At 38.5% G+C, this 11,651-nt stretch overlaps 1 protein-coding gene across 2 annotated transcripts; it reads left to right on the top strand.

Annotated features, from left to right (window-relative positions):
• Positions 1 to 5,537: 5,537 nt before the first annotated feature.
• Positions 5,538 to 11,399, top strand: LOC110380891 (mucin-17). 2 transcript variants are annotated; one of them, XM_021341043.3, is made up of 3 exons: positions 5,538 to 6,788; positions 8,896 to 9,027; positions 9,166 to 11,399. In XM_021341043.3, the coding sequence occupies exons 1-3, from the start codon at positions 5,766 to 5,768 to the stop codon at positions 9,247 to 9,249; spliced, it is 1,239 nt and encodes a 412-aa protein (XP_021196718.3). In that variant the 5' UTR covers positions 5,538 to 5,765; the 3' UTR covers positions 9,250 to 11,399. The 2 variants fall into 2 exon arrangements, with proteins under 2 accessions (XP_021196718.3, XP_021196719.3); XM_021341044.3 differs by having other exon boundaries at positions 5,544 to 6,788; positions 9,169 to 11,399.
• Positions 11,400 to 11,651: the final 252 nt, after the last annotated feature.

Raw genomic sequence — 11,651 nt, 5'->3', positions numbered from 1 at the left:
GCACATTTAGATAATAAACTACGCGTAACTAGTTAATGGTATATGCCAGCACTGGAGACCTGATAATGTCGTGTTAGTCTCTAATGTACCTATGTACATTTATAATTATAATGTAATTTGATTAACGACATAAACAAGGTAGTTATGATTTATGGTTTTAGCAACTTGCTACGCTTGCATAAATTACAGACATTCCAGATTAAACTATGTGTATATCACAGTACATAATGGTTGTTGGTATTAATCAAACGCGAGCCCTCAACGAGACCATTTATTTTAGTATCGTGGAGTTGACTGAATGTTTACGTAATAATTAGTCATATGGGGCAAGCCAGACGACATAAGACATATTTCTTAATGTCAATTATGTCACGTAAAGTTGATCAGACAGAGAAGACAGGAGAACTGGGTTCCTGGCACCTGACAGGTCGCGAATGACGCCATACTCCCGTCCCGTCAAGTTCAAGGCAGGGTATTTCAGATGATCAGTAAAACTGGCCGATATCCAATATTATGTGGAAATTTTTAAACGGACATGGACTTTCCCTCGTTCGGAGGCCGTTGATTTCGTAATATTATGGTAGTATGAATATTATTATACGAAAAAAATATATATATGACGATTTTCATGTAACATTATGAAATGTGTACTGTACAATGATTTTCCCACCTAAGAGTCACCAGTAAATTCGTACATAACACTGAGGTTTAATATAGAGCTTCCATTAGTGAAGGAATTTCTGGAGTCAGTTCAGTAGTTCCAGAAAATACAAGTAACAAACTGCAGCTCATTACATTAATTAAGATAATAATCATAATATGTAAATAACCATAAAGCCCACCCCGGTCTACCTGCTTCAAGCTTTTAATTATTATTTTCAAAAAAAGATAAATGATATATCAGATTAAGGTAAACAGTGCGTAAATAATACTACATTATGTTAATTTTAATATTAAAAACAAAATCAAAGTTTTTTACTTGGATCATTTTTAATTAACATAACATTGACGTACACTCGTTGGATTAAATAATTCCTGTAACTAATTAAGAAAATCTAAGTACATAATACATAGTTTAATCATAGACAATTTTATGAAAATAAAACTGATTTATCAAACGAAGCTTTGCAGTCTGCAATTGCAATACGTGTATCAAGTTCATGAAACAGGATAAAGCGATATCCTTTCATGAACCTTATCCACTAACCGCTAACGTCGGCATAATAACTGTATCTACTAAACATAGCCAAGATCGGACAATGCACTTGCACTTTCAATCTCACGTGTAGATACGCCCATAGATCACATGTGTGGAGTTCATCGGCCTGAACCTATGCCAATGCCAACACTCCTGGCTGCCAATACTCGATCCACTGTTAGAATAACCCAACTCGCTGACAGTTATAAAACTTATGGAATTATTGAATAGTTCGGCTATGACACCAATCGTGTCTTTGAGAACGATCCCCACGCCGCGTTATCGACCTACTTAATTTTAATTATATTTTATAGTTACCATATTGCAGTGTGACACATTTAAAATCTTCTCTAACTGGAGCAACTGATCCCTTTCATTTTTTACTACACAACTCTACAGCTTTTATTTTATCTTTTTACAGTGAATTGTTATTTTGTATTCAACAAGTACATTGTGTTATTGCAATTATTGCAAGACGAAAAGGTGTATGAATCAGCATTTTCTGGAATCACTAAACGGTTCCTGAAAATAGCCGTCTCAACAGTTTGCGCAGAATGATGATTTGCTAACGATGCGGAAGGGTCCGGGTTTTGGCGAGCTGCCACCGGGCCGCTGTTCAGCGAATATATCGTGGCATTGGGCCAGCCAGGGTCAGGAGCGGCCGATGCACCCAACACCGTCACGCTGACAAACATTACTGACACCTATTGACGCAGCCCAAAACAAAACACTCCCTAAACACCGATTCGAATCCCTCACGGTAAGAAACACTTTATCACAGAAACCCTTTCGTAATTAAAACTTTAGGGTACTGTCGAGATAATTATCAATTCAAATGCCTTATCCGAAATGAAAAGCGTTTTTATGCAAGATTGGGTCTAAAATATTATCTCAGTCAGCCTCTTGGGGATAAGATAACCGAAAGAGGACTTATCTTTAGGCTCGGGATCGAAAGACGAAACAATATTTAGAAAGCCCTCGCTAAAAAAAGTATAATAAAAACCTTTGGTGCCGTTTACAACGCAGCAGGTAGTAAAGTAACTTATAGTTTCTCCCTCCGAAATTGTTTTGTAAGTGGATGAAAGAGCAATATTGGTGTGGCAATAAATAGAGTTTTTACGACAAAGGAGTTTTGCTGCAGCGCTCGCCAGCGGCCGCCCGTCGCTCGCCCGCCAGCATTAGCGACCAAACACGTGTTCGTGAAAATGTTTATTTAGGCAAACCTCGTAAAACCCGCTGACAGGATGTGCTTTGAACCCTCAAGGTCGTGGAGGTTACTTTAAATAACTACGTTATTACTTCTAAATGTAGTATTATCTTCAAGCATATTCTAATTAACGTAAAGATTTATTGGCTTTAATATATATAATCGTTAACGAAACCTGTTATTACATACCACCTAACGTTTTTCCTTTATTATTTTTGTGCATTTGATGTAACGAATTACTTCAAACTAGGTAATCCACAGGTCTACTGACTTAATTAATTATGCAGTGGATTAACAATACGGAAGTTTACACGCTGAAGTACTAATGCAAGTGTTCGGTTTGCTCTCGTCAGTCGGCGTATAGTTCGCCGTGAAGCCATATTTCGAGTCGATAGCTTCCTACAGGGCATTACTAAATTTGTCGAAATCGTCCCGAAGAGAGCGCAGCATGCGTTTGTCATGTACGTTTATTTACGCGATGCCCCGCAGCGCTGGCCGGCTTCCAGCGGCTTACGAAAATAGCTGCTTTGTCGATGTCATTGTACTAGAGCAAACGACGCCCTAATGCAACCCGTGCTAGAGTCCAGCGTTGTACTGCACTCCGCGCACATCCCATTGATACTCCTCCAGTAATACGCTCAGTATCATACATATTTGATACAAAGGCTCTAATAATATTATTCTCTTTTACAGGCGACAGGATAAAAGTGATGTCGAGTTTCAGTATTACCGACACAGTAGTGTGTGTAAAACGTCGTTCTATATAGAGTATGTCAGCAGCCAGTGGCCACAAAATGAATGAGATTACACACGAATGAAATGGGCCATCATCGCACGTGGTCAATATGGTGCCAACTCAACTAATATTGTTACACAACATTTGGTAATTCGTTATAAGCTTACCACATTTTATAGACTGTAACTTGTGCAAACACATCATGAAGTTGGCTTATTTCTATCTTTTTATGTAAACAGATATGGTCTACCGCCCCGGTGTCGTCAAGGCTTTTGTAACACCTGAGCATTGCTGAAACTGGGTTTGCAAGGCAGCAGCTGATTAGAACGATATTTGGCAAAGTCGTATTTAAATGTCAACGAAATATAACTTAGTGCTGGCTGTATCAAATACCAATCTTTAGCAAATATTGTCGCTAGCGGGAATAGATAGGGTGTGTAAATGACCAAAGTCAATATTAGAACTGATAGGAAAAGCTTTACCAAAGATACGGTGATGTAAGAATTTCAATTTCGACGTCGAATCTAAATATCTGATTAAACTGTTTACCAAATTTTTTACATTGAGTTACCCAAATATTAATATCTATCAATCAAAGTCTAAAGAGCAGGGAAGGTTCCTTTCAAAAAATATTATGCAAGTTATAGCTGACGCAAATTGAAATACAAAGATACTTTTCCTCATCTTTATTAAGAAATACGTATGTGAGAACGTGTAATACCTAACTTTGCATAATACCTAGAATCATGAAAGTAATAACTGCCAATAATAATGCTAATTTAAGATAACCAATGACGATGCAAATAGATATGTTCTTAAAGCCAGTAGGTAGGTACCGATTTTCTATAAAACTCTTGAGAATTAACGAAGTGTAAAGGTTGGTAATAATACTTAGATATAGCCGCCTTCGCCTTTAAAAACACTTAATGGAGTACCTTCACCTAACTCGACACTTCCACACAAAAATCTAAGTAGAAAAAGTTGGTAGAGTGAGCCAACAAAAAAGGCGAGACGATTCGTCCGTCCAACCCTTTTATTCGGTTTGGACGTTCTCTTTTTACTTTTATTCTTAAAATATAGCATTCACGAACCAATTTCGAAAGGAAACGTGATTCTGTTCAAGGTCAAGTGAATTAGTATTCGTATGGTGTGTTCGCTGTTTGACCGGCTGCAAAAACATGTTAATATAATCGTTGTACACTTTTTTCTAAGCTTTAATTAGAGATGGTTGCCGGTTTTGTATTAACGACTATGATAAAGATCGAGGGATGGCGAGACTACTGAGCGTCATTGCTTTCTTGTGAAAGATAACAATTAATCTTCTGGAGCTTGCAGTCTCGGCGGATTTACTGGTTACCTTTGTTGTGAGATTAAATGGTAAGAGAAAAGATAATTATTTTCTAGTAAAACATCTTCAAATACCTACGTTGATATTTAAAAAATACAAAAAGTCTGAAACATTGCAAAATTGCTGACATAAGATTCGAAGTTCAGTGGTGAATTTTTTTTTTGTTAAATTTTCATAAATAACATCACGCTCATATTGCGGACAGATAATTAGGTAAACCCAGGTCGACCAGAAAATCTTAGCAATTACTTAAATTTTTGACAATCTCCTATTTGGAGCTATATAGAATTTAGCGTCTACTCGTCAACGTGCACTCGTGAAGATCCATTTGTATTAAAACTAACTTTTACTAATATTAAGATGTTTCTCGGTGTAGTTTTTCCCCGAACCGCAAACTGTAAGTAGTACCATCCGAAAATCGGCAGCCTCCTCCAGAAACCGATGTCAAACCCGCCGTATTCATGCTGGTATGATAAATTATCCGTCATTGCATCTGATCAATGCATGCAAAAAATAAAATGGATGGAAGTTGCCCGAAACTGAATCATGCACTTGTTACTGGAAAAACGCTACCTACCATCGTGACTCATAATTTTTATCAGAGGGCTGCAATTTGGAGCCTGTTAAAATGGCACAAAAAATAATACTACGAGAAAAACGAAAGACTCAGCATTCAATCCGACCGTAGGTATAACAAATCAAGTTTAACTTCTACGCTAGATTAACTCAGCAGGCTGTTGGTATTGGCTTTCGATTACATTAGCGAAGTGGACCCGAAATAAATTTTCCGTTTCATTCAGCAGCAAAAATTTTGTTCGCTTCAGAATCTGCCTCATTCTTTCGCAGATGTTGAAAAGTCCCTGACGATGTTTCTCGCTAATGAGACGAGATAGATAGGCACCTACTTAAAGAGTTGGTAATGTTATTGTTATTGTCGTGCGGCGTGATGTAAAATAGAAGCCGGCTTCTAAGTCATATAACCTCAAAAGCTCGGGGGGTTGAGCCGCCGCGGATAGGGGAGCGCGCAGCCGCTCAATGTTGTGGCGCGTGCGCGCTGCGCCCTGCCAGCGCCGAGCCGGCAACGCTGCACAAAGCGCGAGTGGCCGCGATGTCTCGCACCGACTCTTCACGTTGATGACTCGCCAAACTGAGAAACGCGACCACCGCGGATCCATCTCAGCACTGTGAAAATACGAGCATGTGATAAGATTTAGTGTGAATAGAAAACGTTACGTAGTGTTTCCTTTTGTGATAACTAAGTAGGAGCAACAGCAAAATGTACAAGACAGTGCGGCACGGCGAGAACAGCCTCCAGTACACTATCCTTCCGCAGACCGAGGAAGTGCTGAGCAACAGCGGCCTGAAGGGCAAGGGCCGAGACTACAGCCCTTCCATACATGTGCGACGGTCTCGCAGGAAATCAGATTTAAAATACGCATTATGGATAATATCCAGCATGGCAGCAACCCTGGTTCTAACTCTTGTCCCATTATATATCATTGATGCAAGGAATCAACAAGGCCAACATGAAATCATCACCCCTGCACCAATGGCATCCGCCGCACGTGAGATGGTGAAATCTAGGAAAAAAGAACTCAAGATGTCCCCAGAAATCGTGTTGACCCTCGGTGAAAAATCTGAAACAAGCTCCACTTCGACTTCACCTACTACAACCCCTTCCACTGCTGCAACGACAGTCACGAGTGAGAAGGGGACTACTCCTCCATGGACTATGCCAGCGTTACGCTCATGGAAGAGCTCAACGTCCTCTACAGTGATTCCGCCTATCCCAACAGAAGACAATGTGATTCCCCTCATTGGGACTGCCTCTAGTAATAGTCATGAGCCTACTCACGATACATCAGTCAAATGGGAGAAAGATATTATAATCAGAGCCACCGTCACTCCCGAACCAATCACTTTACGTAGTGTACTGAGGTACTACTCTCGAACACAAGTCCCTTCGGAGAAATCAGTATTCGCCACGAAAGGATTCGATGACGTTTTGATAACTACTAAAGCTACTACCACAAGAACTCCGGTGACCACAGAGTTCGCTACTACTAGTGAAAACTCGAAACTGAGAGATTTGAAGGACACCATGCTGTCGGTAGATGATGACGATGAATTCAAGGAGTCACTCGAAGTGGATGAAGTGTTTTCCTTGCCACCGTTGAAGCCTGATTACGCGGCCCCGGGAACAGATTCAGATGAAGTAACGGTGTCCAAGGCCGGCGACGCGGGATGGTATGGAGCGCGTTGGCCATTCGTGGACACGTCATCTTACTTCCAATGGACGGTATGTAAAATGCAACTTGCCTGACTTTGTAATATTTGCCGAGCTAGTTACTAAAACGTAACGCAAATGCGTGCTCAATAAGCCTTATCATAACAATTCTTCGGTAATATCTGATTTAATGCAAGCGGACATGGAAAATGTAGTAGATTTATGAAATCGGATTATTGCGGGTTGTGTAGGTACTTATGTAATGTGATTCTGATAACCTGCAATAAGTAGATACGTTTTTACGAACCATAACGCAACGTGGAAATTGATTTACTGTAATCGATCATTTAAGAAAGTAGAGTCTTTGGTCGAGTAGGCAGAGTGTTCTGTAAAAAGGTTTTAGTCAATTATTTATTCGCTCATGTAACAACCATGATTTACTTCATGTTGCTATCAGCATCCGTTCATAAACATTTGATATTAGGTACAGAAACGTGCTTTGTTTTCTTAATTTTTTCCTATAATGTTTTAAGTCTATAATTTTCAGGCATTCTTTTGTGGTAGTAAAAGAATACCTAATAAAAAAGCCTCGTTAAAAAATTAAACAATACATCTTTCGTCATTTTCGTTAGCGGCGAGTAAATTGTATCGCGGCTTCGTCGTAAGATAGGTACGACGATCGAATCAGACTCGTCTACAACGAGGGCTTGAACTTATTGATCCTGGTTCACTACACTCTAAATAGGTGGCAAAACCCATCAGTCTATCAAAATTCTACTCCATGTTCGTAAAGACCTTCGTTTCTACCAGTGATTTGATTACTTATTAGCTCACATACTAAGTTTGCAAACTTACGTGCGGTTCCTCTTTCAATAATAGATAAGTACTTACACATATTATATAGTTTGTGCTGCCTACGAAAGAATAATAAGCTCACTTTTCATTGAGAGCCAAGGCAATAATTACAATTATTTTTGCCTTTGTCGCCATATTGTGAGAGTGAACAGCAGAACATTACCTACTGCTCAACACATGTGTACTTGCCTCTGTATATATGCGGATTGTAAATACAATCCGCATGGCCTAATAAAAATGACATTAATGACAAATAAATTATTACGATATTGTTTGAAACAAATGGATGTCATTACAGTTATTGTAGGACCGGGAAAATTGGCAAAACGATTTAGGGAGCTTTGAACTCCGTTGGGGCTTAGTTCTTTTTTTTGTATCGTAAACGTAAATAACTTTTATACACCTAATCAATCGATCAAGTACTATTTATTTCCCATAAACAATTACATGAATGTTGTAGTTACAATGTGCTTTAAACATAGATTGGTGTCTAATGTAGGTTGATTAATCCTGCATAACAGAACACCAAACTTAAATCTTATACTTAGGGGCTTATTAACATTAGCAGTACGAGATGTAGCTTATTGTCATACATACCTAACAACCCAACCCATTATTATGCACTTATAATACTCTATGGTATTGTATTCGGTGAAAGAGCTAATTGTGAATGGCCCGCTCTACATACAGTAAAACTTTCAACGACGAAAATAGACGTTACTGAATTGTATTATTGTTCTCTAATGTAACTTAGGTTTGACATTAGTTATATAACAGTTGATATGAAAGTCTCGTAATGATTACACGGTTCTTTACATCACATGTAGGAAATCGTTACAATAGTGACAGAATATTCAGTCAGTCCGTAATTTTCGTCAGTGGTCAGAGCTTTCGTAATTTTATTTAGATAGGGATCACACTGTGTCTATCTGTCTATGTTCATTCATTTTCAAAATAAAAAGATTGAGAGTGAACGTGGGACTTGGGATGACGATATACCTAGGTGAATATTGAAACTACTGAAAGGAAATAAGATAGTTTCATCTGGGTGCGGGAAGCATTTTCCTCAGGATGCGAGGAAATCGCGGAAACCGGTGATGACTGATATCGTCGTGTACGATCTTACACTATGTAGGTATAGGTTACCTAATGTAGTTGTGCCTTAATACATACCAAAGGGAAAACAAGCAAGTAAGATATAACGTGGTGTTATATCTTACTTGCTTTTTCCCATATTTTGTGATTCGAATTAGCTTCCACTCTAACCTGTCAAAGCTGTATAAGTTACCAGTGCTTAGTTAAACATCATGAATATTGTACCCAGGGTTACTCTCCGGGTGACAACTTGCTGTTGCCGTTGCTGGTGGCAGCGCTATCATCCATTGCGTTAGTTCTGCTACTCGCATTGGCCGTGCGTCGGCGCAAGCGCTCGCAGATCGCGTCCTCCAAGCTTGGGGTACGTACTCTTACTATTTAACAATTCATATGTATAACCTTTAGAGGAAAATACAGCTACCTATTTGGTACTTTATGAGATAGGTACCAGAGAATATGTTCTCGTTGTTGAGGTACGTAATCGCCGCACTTGTTCCAGAAGTTAACCGCCGACCTTCAAGCTGATGACAACACCAACTTGTTGACAGCCGAAAACGCCGAAGATGGCGACGGCGACGAGTGAGCGCCTCCCCCCCACTCGCTTCCAGCTTGTTACCACCGGCAGGATGCCTCGTGTACAACTCTGGTACATATCCTACACTCGATTACTAAGTCTACTTCTATATGCCAATAATGGATCTAACTTTTATTTAAATAATAATAGAGTATATATTTGTACGTGTAATGGACTATTAGTAAACGCTATTCGCTAAATGCTAGGCGTCAAGTGTGGAGCAACAGCGAGGGCATCGCGGCAACTCACCCATTCATAAACACAAGCCACCATTAGGTCAAGTTGTGGCACCTGTCACAACTATTGAAACTGTTGTAAGCGACTGCTTGACGTGCATGACTAATGACCTATTGTGTTTATATTTAACAGATTTTTAACTAAATTATAATGAATATAAATTGTATAACTTAAATGTTGCACCTAAGAATACTCAATTATGCTTGTGTGTATGACTAATAGACATTTTCTTGGATACGAACAATGATTATATCGGCAACACTGTATTAAGGTGCACGCGTCCTTGTCACCTCAATTGTACATCAGGCATTCCACGCACCTTGTAATGATTTAGCCGCAATAGTGTAGTTTCTCGAAGTCGCATTAGAAGACCTGTCTGTGTTCGTCTTCTTACACACCGATCATATTTCAAAATTTCAGTGCCTATTGTTTGTAATATAATGTACGATTCTGTTGGTCTCGTACCGACCGGGAGGTGGTTCCATGTTCAGAGATACGATATAATATGTAAGTATATTTTGTAATCGCACTAGATATTCGAATGTAAATTAGGGACGTATGTGTCAAATGCCAAAATTGCTAAAAATATTTTTGTTACATATAAATTACTACGTAGAAATGTTCGTTACAGGAAAATGGGGAAAACTCAGCTATTTCATTATTCAGTTACTGGCCCAAACATAACACAGCTAATACAAAAATAAATTGGTTTTCATGTCGTCTCTATGGACGACATCTATTCAAATAATCATGAAGCTCCTCGGTAGCTTTGTATTGTTATGTTCTAACAGATTTTTCCATTTCCCTGCAACTTGTGAAATGTCATTCGGCATCGTAAAGGAACATGAAAATTAGATATTGATAGTGTACTTATGAGCTTGCTAGAACCTAACTATAATGTGGTGGCATTCGGAGCTTCTGTTCATTCATTATGAATAAATGTAGATACGTTGTAACGGTCGCGCGGGCACAGGCGACTCAATGTTATCCACGCTATCAGAATGTTTATCGAGCGAGTGCCGCCGACTGCACAGCACAGCTATTGTGGAGCTGCGAGCCGCGCTACTCGCGGTGTCTATGTATATCATATCTCTGAAAGTTGCGATTGTATGACTCGTCAGTATTAACTAAACCTGTGGTACTTATAAATCTACATGATAAGCATACTCATTTATTTTTCGTGTAGCCTGTTAGGATAAGACGGAATTATATCAATCTCGGTGTAACATTATATCTGTGTTTTAACGTCGCTATTTTATTACTATACATTTTCAATTATCTAACTTACATCTCAATTAAGTATTTATATAATTTAAAAACATAGTTATAAGACTGATATATGATTGATTTTTAGGATTAGTATATTTTATTTAAATGACGTGTAATCGGTTACAAAATTATTTTATAACGGCACTATTGTTTTCAATTTATGTGTAACTTTGTGTGCTAAGAATATATAAGCACTATCTACGCGTATTATGTAATTCAATGTTAGGTATGTAATATGACTGTACAATCATCGTATGTGAGAGGAGAGGGAAGAAGTGTTAGTTAGAAATTAAAATGTGATACCTCCGTAGTATCTTTGAATATTATCGTTTCCCTGTAGAAGGAATTGTTAGTCTCTTGCGGAGATGCGATTTGTATTTACGAAATCGTGTCTAGCGCAAGAAGTCGTGTTAAGACAAAGTTTGGATATTATTAATTACCTCTATATTAAAATGTGAATCGTTGTAATTCATGCTAACATTTTGTATCATGCAAAGTAACACCGCACACTAACGTACCAATAGGATTTATGTTCAATTAGCTTTTGGGTTAGAATTAGTTTTGAATGCCTCGAGCTGTGTGATTATTTTGTATTTGCTGAGAACACACACCATGTACATAAGTAATAAAATAAATTATGTTTTCCCACCCGATTCTAGTGCTTTATTGATCCTTGTTTCGAGAAATTGCGTCGTCGAGAGTTCTGATACACGTGTCTGCTCAATTAGCACTTCATGTGTTTCACAAGAAACTATTGTTTATCAAATAATTCACGGTTTACAATTAAACTATTACAAAAGCGTAAATGTTTGTTATCCATTGTGACTGTGACGTCAATTTTCCGACCGTTAATAATCAATGATTGCGCCTGATGGTGTCCTAATGTTGCGATACATGGTTGCTAC

This window comes from Helicoverpa armigera, chromosome 16 (assembly GCF_030705265.1).
Source record: "Helicoverpa armigera isolate CAAS_96S chromosome 16, ASM3070526v1, whole genome shotgun sequence".
In the NCBI taxonomy this organism is placed as follows: Eukaryota; Metazoa; Arthropoda; class Insecta; order Lepidoptera; family Noctuidae; genus Helicoverpa; species Helicoverpa armigera.
The sequence above is the reverse complement of the archived record's forward strand: the minus strand, read 5'-3'. Positions and strand labels throughout refer to the sequence as shown.